A 15,248-nucleotide genomic window follows, 5' to 3' on the forward strand; every position below is an offset into this window, starting at 1 on the left:
CTGAGTTAAATTCGCCCATTCCCGTCCATTTTAGTTCACTGATTCCCAAGATGTCGATGTTCAGTCTTGCCATCTCTTATTTGACTACATCCAGCTTACCTTGATTCATAGATCTTACATTCCACGTTCCAATGCAGTATTGTTCTTTGCAGCATCAGACTTTTCTTTCATCATCTGACACATCCACAGCTGAGTGTCCTTTCTGCTTTGGCCCAGCCAATTCACTCTTTCTGTGGCTTTTCATTACATGAAGGCTAATAATCATTGACTGGCAAATAGCATTCCACCAAAATTCTATTAAAGTAACAGAACATTTTTTCTCCACGTAGTTGGCAATCCTAGCAGTTTTATCTGTGGCACAGTATTAAATATGGTATTCAAGCTTGCAGTCTGAAGTAGGACCATTCATAAGATGCTTTATCAATTTATTTGTCTAGTTGTATAAAGGAAAGGAAAGGTCCCCTGTGCAAGCACCAGTCGTTTCCGATTCTGGGGTCACATTGCTCTCACAATGTTTTCATGGTAGACTTTTTACGGGGTGGGTTGCCATTGCCTTCCCCAGTCATCTACACTTTCCCCCCAGCAAGCTGGTTACTCATTTTACCAACCTCGGAAGGATGGAAAGCTGAGTCAACCTCGAGCAGGCTACCTGAAAACGCAGCTTCCACCAGGGTTCGAACTCAGGTCGTGAGCAGAGCTTAGGACTGCAGTACCGCAGCTTTAACAATGTGCCATGGGGCTCTTACAGGAAAGGTCCCCTGTTGTATAACTGGGTACTTAAAACAACAACCCTGTGATGTAGTCCACTATCAGTCCCTGTCCTGTTCACCCCTGTTGCCTTGTCCTAGTCCACCTCCTTTCATTGCTGCTGCTGCACTCATTCCCTCCCCATGGATGTGGGAGGTCTCAGAATGGTTTGGGCATGGAGTGGTTACCTTATGTCCCCCTTGTCAGACCCAGAGTCAAGGAAAAGACAGTTGAAATTCAAGATCTTTATTCCAGCTTCATGGGCATATACACACGTTGTCAGAACTGATCTCTCTGTCAGTTCTCCAAACTTATAAACCTTTGCCTTGATCGTTATAATTCAAGCCAAAGTGCACCAAGCAAAAGCAGGGGTTTTGTGCGGGGTTTTTGTAAAGCTCTCATCACTGCAGGTGCTCACTATTAGTTCATGGTTCACATCTCCTCCAGCCCTTGCTCTTGGTTACCTAGCAACTAGCCAATTCCCAGACATGCTATCCTCCCTCCAGATAAGCAACAAGTTACAGTTATATCAAAGGCATAGCAAACGTAGCAGAGCATGAAAGCACAGCCTAGCATTATACAATTGAATACAAATGACAAAAGGAACAAGACAAAAGTGACTCTTGACATTCTGCCCCCCCCAAGTCCCCTTTCTCCCGGGTTTATTAGGGTGTTTGTTTTAAAAGACTTTAATTAAAGCCTTGCAGTTGGTATTTCTGGAACTGACCCACTCGAGCTGACTTAATGGGAAATGAGTCCATTTGATGAGATAGAACAGTTCACCACGTTTGATCTTGGCATCAAGGATTTCTTGCACCTAATGATGAATCTGACCACGAACCAGAGTCGGGGGTGGTGGTTCTGTCTGGGGTTGCCAACGCGAGGGTCCAGGGTCCTTCTTCAAGTAGCTACCATGGAAACAAGGGTGGACATGTTTAAGATTTTTTGGCCGTTCCAGTTCAACCATTACCTTATTTATAATCCTTTTGATTGGGGAAGGTCCCAAATATTTCATCCCCAATTTCTTGCAGTTTTGTGCATTAGGCAAGTGTTTGGTCAAAATGTACACCTTATCTCCCATGGCTAAGTCCCAAAGTTCAGAGTGCTTTTTTGTCATATTGGGTTTTGTAGGCTTTTTGCGCCCTCTGCAGTTGTTTACTAATAATTTCCCAGCCTCCTGCTATCCCTTGACACCATTCCGTGAAGTCTGCAGGGGCTGATGGGGGTGGGGAGCAAGTTCAGGGAATTGTTTGCTTTCATATTCATACACCACTTGGAAGGGGCTCATTTTAGTGGCACTATGTACGCTGTAGTTGTAAGCATATTCTGCAAAGCGTAATAGAGTCACCCAGTTGTCTTGTTGGAAGGATGTATAGCAACGTAAGAACTGTTCAAGCATCGTGTTGGTGTGTTCCATCTGTCCGTCTGTCTGTGGGTGGTAGGCTGAGCTGAGCCCTTGTTCCATTCCCACTAGTTCACAGAGGTGCGACCAAAATTTAGCAATGAATTGTGGGCCGCGGTCGGAGATTACCTTAGCAGGGAAGGCATGTAGCCTAAAGACGTGCTGGATAAATAATTGAGCCAGCTGCTTGCCCGTGGGGAATTGCTTACATGGCATGAAATGAGCCTGCTTAGAAAAAGTGTCCACTACCACCCAGATCACTGTCTTCCCCATTGAGGGGGGCGGCTCGGTTATGAAGCCCATGGAAATGCATTCCCAGAGGTGCGAGGCGGGGGGAAGCGGTTGCAAATGCCTCGGCAGCAACCCCCCCTTCTTTTTAGCCATGATACAGGTGGGGCACCCTGTTGTATATTCTTCTACATCCTTACACAATCTTGGCCACCAGAATGGTCACTGAATCAAATGGACAGTCTTTACAAACTCAAAATGCCCTCCCAGTTTGGAGTCATGCGCCCTCTGGATCACTCGTTTATGTAACGAGGGGGGCACTTAGAGGTTCTCCCCTCGATGCCAAAACCTATCCTCTGCTTTTGTTAACTATAAATTCTCCTCCGGGGGCCTGTTGAAGAAAGCTTGTTTCAGTTCAGCTAGGAGCCCGTCAGGGGGCTCCTTTTCCTTCTGGCTCTGTGCACGTGTGCTTACCAATGCACTTAGTTAGGAGGGCGTGAACAATGAGTCGATAACCTCCTCCCTCTTGCTATTGTGTTGAGGGAGGCAGGACAACGTGTCCACCAAAAAGTTCAGTTTCCCAGGGATGTGCCCTAGCTTAAAATTGAACTGCCGAAATAGCCCCGCCCACCTTACTTGCTTATTGTTGAGGTTGCGGGTGGCAATGAGGGCGGGCAGGTTTTTATGATCTGTCCAGAGATTGAATGGTTCCCGCACCCCTTCTAGGTAGTGCCTCCACTTTTCTAGGTCCAGTTTGATGGTTGAGGCTTCCTTGTCCCACACTGACCAGTTGCGTTCAGCTGGGCTGAACTTTTGGGACAAGTACGCACAGGGGTGCAATTGGCCAGCTGGCCCCTCCTGGAGTAACACAGCTGCGCGGGTGACATCGCTCACATCACATTGGACCACAAATCTTTCGTTTTCATCGGGGTGTATTAGGCAGGGCTCGGAGGTGAGCCAGGCTTTAAGTTCATCAAATGCCTTTTGGCACTCCCCCATCCACAGGAGGCTAAAGCTGCCCTTAGTGGCTTGTGGCCCCTCCCCCCTGGTTTTCAACAGTTCTGTGAGGAGTAGGGTGATCTCAGCAAAGTTATTGATAAACCCCCTATAAAAATTTGCGAACCCGAGGAAACTCTGGAGTTTATGGGTTCGAGGGGGCTCCCACTCAGCCACAGCTTGTACTTTAGTAGGATCCATTCCCAGGCCCCCCCGTGGAAATGCGGTATCCCAAAAAGTCGAGCTCTGTTTTGCGGAACTCACATTTGGACAGTTTGGGAAATAACTTATGACCGTACAGTGTTTATAGTACCTCCCTTACCAACGAGGGCAGGTCTTGCGAGTATATCAAAACATCATCCAGGTAACAGATCACGCCCTTATGTAGGTATTTATGCAATACTTCATTGATTAAGTTCATAAATACCCCTGGTGCCCCCTTAAGGCATGACCAAGTACTCGAATTGGCCCAGGGGTGTGTTGAAGGCTGTTTTCCACTCGTCCCCCTTCTTGATGTGCACCCGGAAGTACGCATCTCTGAGGTCAAGTTTAGTGAAGGTTTTCCCTTGGGACACCTCCCCTAAGAGATTTCGTATGAGGGGGAGGGGGTACGCATTACTCATGGAGATCACGTTCAAGCCGCGAAAGTTAGTGCAAAGCCCTAAATTGCCATCTTTTTTCTTTCTAAATAGCACCGGAGCAGCATGTGGGAACTTGGCGGGTCGTATGAACCGCCTATGTAGGTTGAGTTCCAGGAATCTCTGTAGATCCTCCCTCTCCCCCCGACTCATTGGTTATAGCTTGGCTTTGGGAAGTGGCTCTCCCTCCACCAGTTCAATAGTACAGTCAGTGGATCTGTGAGGGGGAAGCTCATCCGCCTCTTGGGCATCAAACACCTTTTGCAAGTCTCAATACTTGAGGGGCAGGCTGGGCATTTCAACTTTGGTGATGCAAAGTTTATCAAGCTGGGGAGGGAGGTGTGGGTCCCATTTTTTATTCTACTAGTGACTCTCACACACCGGATCCAAGAAGTAAATGATGCTCCCACTCCACTGGACCAGCGGGTTGTGGTTGGCCAGCCACTTCAGGCTGAGGACAACTTGGAACTTGGTGGCCGTGGCGATAATGAATGTGCGAGGTTCCCAATGTTCCCCCAACCCTAGGGCGCACACTTCATTCCCCGTCCTACACGGCTCCCCCTTCATTGGGCTCTTGTCCATTTGCTCAAATACATAGGATTCTTGCAGGGGCACTGTCTTTAATCCTAGCGCTTTCACCAAGCTCGATGATAGTAAGTCTGGAGCATCCTGAGTCCAGTAGGGCCCTGATGCAAGAAAATCATTTCGTAACAGGGTTTACTAGTGTTATGGGTACATAATATAAAGTCCCAGACAATCTCACCCGTAGTGGTGCAGCCGTGGCTCTGACCTGCTGTTGTGCGCTCCTCATGGCAGGTCTGGGTCGTTTCCTGGCAGCTGGGCCTCTTCGTCGTCCTCCTCGGACTCCTTGGGGACTGGCTCGCGGAACTGCAGCACTGCCGATTTGGCCTTGGGGCTCCGCTGCCGGCGGTTTTCTTCTTAGCCTCCGCCTTCAGAGGTGTGGAGGTCCATGGCTCCTTTGGCTTGCTGGGGCATTCATTGACATTATAATTACTCCCCCACACTTGAAGCACAACTTTGCTTTGGCTCTCCGGTCACGCTCCTCATGTGACAGTTGTTCAGGGGCGCGCTTGGGTAGATTGGATCGGAGTATCTTCTTCTGCACTTCTTTGGGGGGCCCACCTTGTTGTTTCTTATGGAGGGCAATCATCTTGTGATCCTCTATTTTGCAAGCTAGCCGGGTCCACCTGACCAGGTCTCGTGGGTCCCCCAGTTTCAGGGCTTTTCCATGTATGTGAGAGTTGAGGCTCCTCTTAAATTGCTTGATCCTGGCCCCATTGACCCATTGCTGGACTTTGGAGTTCAGCTCCCTGAACTCTCTGAGGTATTCTCGGACCGATCCAGCACTCTGCTTCAGGTTTTGTAGTGCCGCTATCACATTGGTCTCCTGTAGAGGGTCTTCGAAGTGGCAGCATAGGGCCCACAGGAGGTCCATGGCCAAGTTCAGCGTAGGTGATTGCTTCTCGAATAGGGTGACGTACCACCAGGCCGCCGGGCCTTGGAGGCAGTTGCCAATGTACACTACTTGTGACTGCTCTGTCAGAAAATTACGGGCCCAGACACTGAGGTTCCCTCGTATAGTCACAATGAAGTAGGCTAGTTCCGATGGATCCCCATCAAATCTTGCTTCGCTTACTTGGGGCCCCCCGGGCGCCACCATCAGTTCCTCTAGTTCAGGTTGAGGTTATGGCACCCGGTTACTATCCACGGGTTGTTTGCCTCCTGCAGGGGCTCCCCCCCAGCGGGGATTGGCGGTCTTTCCATCCCTTTAGGGGCTGGTTGCAGGGGGAATACAGCTGCGACCCGCCCCCCCATCGCTCGCATTTGCAGGGCAAGGTTCTGCATCTCTTGGATCATGAAGGCATGCACAGCTTGCATTTTCCCCCATAGTTGGGTGATTTGAGTGGCTAAAGCTTCTTGCATCCACTCTGTGGTCGCATCCCCCGGCCTGTCAGACTGGGGATCCTCCCCTTGACTTTCATCGCCTTGGAAACCCCATGGGTGGTAGGAGCGTTGCATTCCCGAAAGTCGGTGGTGCTGCTGGGGGTCCTCTCTCAGGTCTCCGATAATACTCTCCCGAAAATCCATGGAACCCCAGTCTTTCCTCCGCACCGTCACGGTGACTGGGGTGACCTGTGGCCCTTCGGGCTGGGGTTCTTCCTCACCGTTCGGTTTAGTAATCCCCGTAGCCTGGTCCTGTTTAGGGATGTGCAAAAAAAAAAATTCGGAATTACATGGATTCAGAAGTATACGGGGAAAAAAAATTCGGATTCCCCATATACTACTGAATACCGTATTCGGAATAGCCGCATATACGGTAATGCGCGGCTATTTCCGAATATACGGCCCTATTATACCCTATGGGCCATTGAAATCAATGGCAAATAGGGTATAATTGAAGCCGCTTGGAGGGGAGGGGGTTTGAGGCAGAGCCCCCAAATTTGCAGGGGACCTGCAGGGGACTCTCCCCTCCAACCCCCCCAAGTCCCAAAAAGATTGGGCCAGGGGATCCCATTCCAGGGGCACCCAAAGAGGGTGCCCCTATTCCATCATTATACCCTATGGGCCATTGAAATCAATGGCAACATAGGGCATAATTAGAGGCTACTGGGGGGGCAGGGGGTTTGAGGGAGAGCCCCCAAATTTTCAGGGGGCCTTCAGGGGACTCTCCCCTCCAACCCCCCCAAGTCCCAAAAAGATTGGGCCAGGGGATCCCATTCCAGGGGCACCCAAAGAGGGTGCCCCTATTCCATCATTATACCCCATGGGCCATTGAAATCAATGGCAACATAGGGCATAATTAGAGGCTACTGGGGGGCAGGGGGTTTGAGGGAGAGCCCCCAAATTTTCAGGGGATCTGCAGGGGACTCTCCCCTCCAACCCCCCCAAGTCCCAAAAAGATTGGGCCAGGGGGTCCCTCTCTTTGGGCTCCCCAAAAGGCCCATTGCTAACAATGATGGGGAAAGCCCAATTAGCCACTTCCTCACTGTAATTGTCGTGGGAAAGTGGCTCTGGGGAGCAGGGGGTTTTGAGGAGAGCCCCCCAAACTGCTGTGCAGCTTCAGGGCACTGTCCCACACAAAACCCACAAGGCCAAAAAAAATTGGACCAAGGGGTCCAATTCCTGGGGCACCCAAAGCCAAACCTAACCACATCAGAAAATCTCTATAGGACCCAAATGCACTACATCCCTCTATCTACTCTATGAACCCTGCAGGCCTGGAAGCAATATAAACCCAGTTGCAATGCCAACGTCACTGCCACACAAAACACAATCTGCTTAAGGTCTGCTCTGCAGACCTGGCTGCAGCAAACCCAGATGCCAGCTCTCCAGCCCTGCCCCAAACAACACGGGGGGAGCTGGCCAACCACAACAAACCTGCTGGTTCTGGGTCTCTCACCCATGTGCCAGCTTCCCTGCCACAGAACACACAATCTACAGATGCCAGCTCTCCAGCCCTGCCCCAAACAACACGGGGAGAGCTGGCCAACCACAACAAACCTGCTGGTTCTGGGTCTCTCACCCAGGTGCCAGCTTCCCTGCCACAGAACACACAATGTACTCTATAAAAACAAGAAAGTGACCCAGCCCACACACACCCTCGCCAACCCCCACACCAACCAGAGGTAATTTAAAAAAAAAAAAAAAACCAGCAGAATCACAAAAGGCCAAGTGTTAAAAAAGTGGCCTTTTCACCAACAAGAAAGCTCAGGCCAAATCAGTCAACAACACCCCCCCCCCCCAATAACCTGAAGAGAAAAGTAACACAGCAGCAACACAACACAGCAGCAACAAATCAAACACTGAAACAGTAAAAAACTCAACTTTTAACAATACAGGAACTCCCCCCCCCCAAAAAAAACCCCTTCACCCTAACCCCAAGCCACCCAAATCAGGAGAAGTAAAAGGACAATGCACTTTTAAAAGTCCTCTCACTAAATTAAGATATGGGCAAATTAGCAACCCCCCCCCACCTCAGCCCCCCCCCACCCCCAGCAGAACCTAACCCCAACCCCAAATAGGCTACCCTACCCCACCCAGTACTCACCCACCCAAATCTGGACAAGTAAAGGGACTCTACCAACAAAAACTAAAACAAGAACCCCAAAACTGTCTTACCTTGTCTTCTCTGAGTCCAGGGAAGTAAGGCTGAGTGAGAGAGCAGCAGGCAGCAGCAGGCTGAAGCCAAGGGCCAGCCACCAGCAGCAGCACAATCTCTCTCACACACACCAAGCCACACACCAACAGAGCAATGGAGGAGTCCAGCAGGAAGACTCCTTAAGCAAGAGATCAAAATAAAAACAATGTAGCTGATGGCTGGGCCATCAGCTACACAAAAGCCCTGCAAGTGCAAAGCATGCATTTGCAATGCATTTTGCAAATGCATGCTTTGGATTGGCTGCTGGGGCTCCTCTTCCCCCTCCCCCCCTCCCTGATCCCAGGGAGAGGCGGGAAGAGGCCACTAAAGGCGCCAAAGTAGGCAAACAGCTCCTTTGAAGCTGCAGAAGCTAATATGCCGCCTTTTGAATTGACAGCCGCATACTTACGAATAGCTATTCGTAAGTATACCGTGAGCTATACCGTAAGTATACGAATAGCTATTCGTAAGTATACCGTGAGCCTATTCGGCTGCCGTATAATGGGCGCCTGTGGAAATCGGCTGCAGCCTATTCCGTATGCAGCCGAATCAGCACTGATTCGGCTGTAAATACGGTTCGGCCGAACCAAATGCACATCCCTAGTCCTGTTCACCTAATGCACATCACCTAGTCCTAATGACCATCCCCGGGCCGAGGGAGACTAAATATCAGAATACTAGGGTACGGGCATTTTCAGTCGTGGCCCCTACCCTATGGAACCGACTCCCCGAGGAGGTGCGGGCCCTGCGGAACCTTGACCAGTTCCGCAGGGCCTGCAAGACCGCCCTTTTTAAACTTGCATACCTGGACTGTTAAGAAGATCGGCAATTAAGCACCCGCCAATGCGGTTAACACCACACCGCTGAATAACTGCACTTACTGGATTGTTTTAATGTTATTAAGTTAATGTTACTGTTTTATATTGTTAAATGTAAAAGTTTTAACCATTATATGTTTTTATGAAATGTTGTTAACCGCCCTGAGCCTGCCGAGGTGGGGAGGGCGGGATAGAAATAAAATTTATTATTATTATTATTATCATGAGTCTGGGGTTAGGCTAGGCCAGGGTGAAAAGTCGGTTCTGACAAAATGTCAGACCCAGAGTCAAGGAAAAGACAGTTGAAGTTCAAGATCTTTATTCCAGCTTCATGGGCATACACACGCTTTGTCGGAACTGACCTCTCTGTCAGTTCCCCCAACTTATAAACCTTTGCCCTGACCATTATAATTCAAGCCAAAGTGCACCAAGCAAAAGCGGGGGTTTTGTGCGGGGTTTTTGCAAAGCTCTCATCACTGCAGGTACTCGCTATCAGTTCATGGTTCACATCTCCTCCAGCCCTTGCCCTTGGTTACCTAGCAACTAGCCAATTCCCAGACATGCCATCCTCCCTCCAGATAAGCAAGAAGTTACAGTTATATCAAAGGCATAGCCAGCATAGCATAGCATGAAATCACAGCCTAGCATTATACAATTGAATATACATGACAAGAGGAACAAGATGGAGTGACTCTTGACACCCCTGTTTATCCAATCTATCAATTCCCTTCTCTCTCTCTTTGGCTACCAGAGAGACTGATGTACTCCTTCCCAACCTCATCTCCTCTGCCCCTTAGATACCTCTCCCGATTTTTTCCCCTCTGAGTCCTGAGTCATTCCACCTTTGATATCCCTGTCCCCTTGATGCCTTCTCTGCCACTGGGTGTTGGCCTCTGTGGCCAGTTTCCATGGCAAAGCCATTCTCTCTAGCCACTGGACCAGTGTGCTTCCATGACCCAGAGCCAGGTCCTATCCATGTCCTGCCAAGCCTCACCCCACCTGCCTGACTGCCAGCCCTTCTCTCATAATCTCCATGGAAAGGGTCATGCTGCGGGGGGGGGGGGGGGCTCCCAATGCAAGTGACTGCAGTGTCCTCACTTGTGGTGAGTCGGGCTTGCTTGGGGGAGTCCTGAATCATCATGGTTCAGGTGAAGGCTGGTCTCCCTATGGAATAGGATGGGGGCGGGCAAGTTGGATAGGATGGAGCAGGCAAGTCAGGTACACCTGTACCCAGACACTGCCATTTTACAAATGGGGAACTGTAGCTGAACTCAAAATAACATAACCCAAGGACATACAGGTTGTTAGTGGCAGAGGTGTTCTGGTCTCTGAAATCAAACTATAGCTCTCTGTCCAGCTTATCACCTTCATTGTCATTTGCAGTCTTGGTTCAGTCCACAACGCTCTGGAGAAATGGGAAATGTCCTGTTGAGTTTAATGATTGTCAAGTATATCCTATTACAGAAAGTCATGATATTAAAATATGGACCTTTAATTGCAATTTTCTTGAAGTTTGTGCAAAAGGACACAGTGAAAGAATGTAGGCTGTAACTACTCATGTTGGCACTTTGACCCTCAGGTACTTTGCATTGAAGATTTCTGCAGGAATAGAATATCCTGGTGAAATCAGGGGGCCTTTGGTATTTACTCTCTTTCTGGCTTGGCTGATAGTCTATGCCTCCCTGGCTAAAGGAATCAAGTCATCAGGAAAAGTAAGTGAACATCTTTCTTTGGGACTTCCATAACCATGACTTGGGAATAATAGATATTCTAAATACTGAACCATAAAGCCTCAACAACTTGTTGAGAATCTAGATAGACTCAAACACTTCATGGAACCTGCCAGTTTGCCTGGTGCCTGCAGAAAAGTTTGTGAAAGCAAACTTTTTCATTGCTGTAAATATTTGGTAGGTTACCAAGGATTTTGTGTATTGGTCTCTCTTGACATGCAATTTGTATTCCCTGTGCTTTTACAATAAAGATCATTTAACTGTGTTGCAAAAAGTTAATTGATCAACAGAAATGGGACCTACATAAAATATAGCTTGAATCCAGCAGTATGCACTTGTGCAATATCTTGTGCAACACCTGGCACTTTCCTCCCTGTATTTTGTAGTGCCTAGAAACTGTTTGCAAAATACTTGCAAAAGTGCTCAGGATATGCTATGTTTAGCCTAGCACAAAGGGCTAACAAGAAGGTTGTTCTACATTTATTCTTGTATTAGGACTCCAGTGCATGTGGAAATCTTCTAGATCTAGTGGAACCAAGTGTATCTATAGCAATTTAAGTTAAAAGATATACCCAACTGACAACAATGTAAGAAAGTGACAAGCTGCCACCCTGGACAGTTGGAATATAACAAAACATTCTTTTAGTATCAATCATGTCAGTGGAGAGGAATTATTATGTCTCCACAAGATGCCTTTACTAATAATTCCAGTGAAGAAATACTCTTTAAGCATCCAGCTCTTAAATAAACCATATGTCTATTGCAAGCAATATGCCTCTTTGAGATGCCTGTCTCTCGCCTAGGCTAGAACAGATATGTAATTTTTTCCCCAGAGAGTTGAAGGTAGTAAAAGGATAGAGGCATGGTTGTTCATGTTTACACCCATCCCATCACCATCTTTTTCATGGCTTTGGCAATTTTTTGCCGTGTTTCAGATCTGTGCAAAACCCATTTAGCCTAGTTGACAGTAGGCCAAAAAATAAACAAGGAGAGATCACCACAGGATGCAAGGCTTTAATCATTCCACCTTCAATTTCAATTCTCTTGTTTTAAAAGCATTTGTCTGTCTTTAACCTTAGACCCCTTTAGCAACCATGCAGGCAATACTAGGGTTGCCAAGTCCAATTCAAGAAATATCTGGGGACTTTGGGGGTGGAGCCAGGAGACATTGGGGCGGAGCCAGGAACAAGGGTGTGACAAGCATAATTGAACTCCAAGGGAGTTCTGGCCATCACATTTAAAGGGACAGCACACCTTTTTAAATGTCTTCCTTCCATAGGAAATAATGGATAGGGGCACTTTCTTTTGGGGCTCATAGAATTGGACCCCCTGGTCCAATTGTTTTGAAACTTGGGGGGTACTTTGGGGAGAGGCACAAAATACTAAACTGAAAATTTGGTGCCTCTACCTCAAAAAACAGCTCTCCCAGAGCCCCCGAAACCTCCAGATCTATTCCCCATTATACCCTATGAGAATCGATCTCCACATAGGGAATAATGAAGTGCTCAGCAGACTCCCCCCCCCCACCCGTTTCTGGCGACTCTGAAGTGAGGGATTGGCTTCTCTACTCACGAGTTGCAGCCAACTACTTCCAAGTAACACAGACACCCCATCCCAAGAGGAAGCCTTTCCAATCGGAGACTGGAGCCTCTGGAGGGGGAAAGGCACATGGTGGCTTTGGGGGTGGGGCTTCCCCTCACCAGCCAGCTGTCTGGGGGTGGGAAGGAGCCTGGGAAAGTGGAAGAACCCCCTCTGGGGATTGGCAAGCCTAGGCAACACCCACCTTCTTGGGAGGGTGTGTCTCCTGTATAGTTGTTAACCACAATGTAAACCACATGAGCAGAAGACCATAGAGTTCCCTTATCATTGTGGGAGCCACTGAAGGAACAACTGCAACCACTGTGGTAAGTGCATTTCCAGCGTGGGTTTTACAGCACACTATTTTGTATCAAATATTTAACCTACATTTCTTTTAATCACTTTCATTGTCAAATTCAGTAGAAGAATGTGTGTGTGTTCTATCATTTGTGGTGTCTCTTTTCTTTTCTTATATGTATGAACTGTTATTCTTCACATGAACTGTCTTAGAACAATATTATTTGATTACCTTATGAGTACATATCAATGCTGATATTTTAAAAATTCTTTTCTCCTCTGTAGGTGGCTCAGATCTCCATGGGCCATTATCACTGTCTGTGATGCTTTGCAGAGAAAAAGGCAATGTTTCCTATAGAACCAAGCTGAATGAGTAAATTCTTTGTCTTTTTGTGATCTCTTTAGGTGGTGTACTTTACAGCTACATTCCCTTATGTAGTACTCATCATCTTGCTAATCAGAGGAGTAACTCTGCCAGGAGCTGGGGCTGGAATCTGGTACTTCATCACACCTAAATGGGAGAAACTAATTGATGCTATGGTGGGCTTATTATTCCAGTTATAGCACTCTAATAGGGTGAATAACTCATATAGATTTATTATTTGCTGTATATAAGAAAACACACGAAACTTTGCTATGTTGTGCTGAACAAAGCTGTGTCAGCAATGAAATCCTGCCTAGCTAAAGCTTTTGCTCTGGAGTATCCTAAAGGTAATTTCATGCCTGCAACTGAAAAGCAGGTCAAAAATGACCCATGTGACAACCTGATAGCAAAGCATTAAGAAAAGCTGCTCTCATATAATTCCTCTTTAAAGGTATTACTTTTTTGCTTAGCAACCTGAATAGCCCAACTTAGTCTGAGCTTGTCAGACTTGGAAGTTAAGCAGGTTTGGCTGCAGTCAGTATTTGGATGGGAGACTACCATGGAAGACTGAGTTTACTACATGGAGTACAGCAATGACAAACCACCTCTGCTTGTCTCTTGCCTGTAGCACCCTGTGGATGAGGTTTCCATCAGCCAATTGCAGCTGAGTCATGGCATGTTCTTCTTTTACTTTGATGGAAAGCACTAACTTGCTTGGGGTTGTGGTGGACTATAACACTGCTATAAACACACTTTGTCTCTGGGTCAGGTTTGTATCATATCAATGCTGTATGTGAAAGGGGATGAAGTATTTTAGTGATGAAGAGCTGGGTGTGTGGAATTCACAGGCTCACTTGTAAGGTTAAGGCTGAAGTGGAAATTCAATTAGAACCCCTTACTGAATCTGTCTATTCCAACATTTTGGTTCCCAAAGCTGATAGTCAGGTTGTGAGGGAGCCGGTCAGAGACTTACTCGAGAGGGTGACCACTTTAAATTTCTCCCCCAGTCACCTTCCCTCAGTCCTTCAGTCAGACTCACAGAAATCCTGTCAGAACTCTTAATAATCGGCACCAGATGGTTTTAAAGTCAAAAACTACAAAATATTTATTAGGTAACAAAAGGCAAGGGAGAGGGATGAAATAATATTGATTATAACTGTTCAATATTTCAAAAGGCAAATCAGTTTGCAGATGGTTGGCAGAATAAATCAATTACAAAGGGTAGAGATAATAGCGAGTAGAGGTAAAATATAACAAAACTTTGGCAGGAGATCTTTAAAATAACAATAAACCAGGCAGGTTTCAGAATCCCACTAGATTCTATTCCAGGCAGTCTGTGCCTTCTGGGGACTCAGAATGCTGTTTCTTCAGTTGTTTAGCCCTAACTTTGGCAGTGCCAAATCATAAAAATAACAAACTTCAATCACTCTTTCCACACACACATAGAGGACTCCTGACTGGTGTCAATATATTCTCCCTCACAGACCCTCTCACACTAGCTATCTTCCAGGACTCACACCCCTCAATTCTGATGTGTTTCAGCCCCACAGCTAGTCTTCTGGTCTGAGTTTTGGGTAACCCTGCTGACCACCAGAATCCAATTCTCCCCTCAGTGTGTATTTGTGTGATCTAGTTTGTACTTGGAGATTGCCTGATGTGCTGGCAAAATTTCCTTCAGAGAGTTTCAAACTGTTTGAAAACTCTCTCTTTCAGACAGAGACTACACTGCTCTGTCTCCCACAAGGTGCCCAGCCTCACTGGCTGATCTCAGCCCCTCGTCCAGTTGGTTTTACAACTGACGGGTCTAAGCCCACCGTCTTCACTTCAGACTCCTTCTCTGAAGACTTCTCTCGAAGACTCCCTGGCTAAGACTAAAAAATCCTGAGATGTTCCACTGCGAAGCAAACCTCAAAAGGATACTTTTTTCATTGCTTGGGCAATGTTCCAGCCAATCACTGCAAGCCTTTTCCTCAGCTACTCAGGCTAAGTTCCTGAGTCCATCATAGGTGTTTTGGAAAATTCTCATGCAAGACAGGATGGTTTATTTCTAGAATCTGATAAAGTTACACTGCCTCTGAATGTGAAAAATCAATTTGTTTCCATGGCTTAAAGGTGTGGATAGACTTATTTTCCATGGGTATAACTATCCCCCAAAGACATCTAAACCATGTTACTGGAAATGCTGGGGGTCTCCTCTTTTTAATGGGGGAAGTAGCAAGAGATAGACCAGAGGTGGCCAATCTGTGGTTCAGGAGCCACATGTGGCTCTTTCACACATATTGTGTTGCTCT

At 47.3% G+C, this 15,248-nt stretch overlaps 1 protein-coding gene across 2 annotated transcripts in view; it reads left to right on the forward strand.

Moving 5' to 3' along the window:
- The window catches only part of SLC6A5 (solute carrier family 6 member 5), a 125,401-nt gene that overhangs the window by 44,867 nt on the left and 65,286 nt on the right, over positions 1-15,248 (forward strand). For both annotated transcript variants that reach the window (XM_060262511.1, XM_060262512.1), the window contains 2 exons: positions 10,568-10,700; positions 12,999-13,133. In XM_060262511.1, the coding sequence (XP_060118494.1) occupies positions 10,568-10,700; positions 12,999-13,133 (268 nt within the window). The remainder of the gene's footprint in view (positions 1-10,567; positions 10,701-12,998; positions 13,134-15,248) is intronic.

This window comes from Heteronotia binoei, chromosome 21 (assembly GCF_032191835.1).
Source record: "Heteronotia binoei isolate CCM8104 ecotype False Entrance Well chromosome 21, APGP_CSIRO_Hbin_v1, whole genome shotgun sequence".
NCBI classification, from domain to species: domain Eukaryota; kingdom Metazoa; phylum Chordata; class Lepidosauria; order Squamata; family Gekkonidae; genus Heteronotia; species Heteronotia binoei.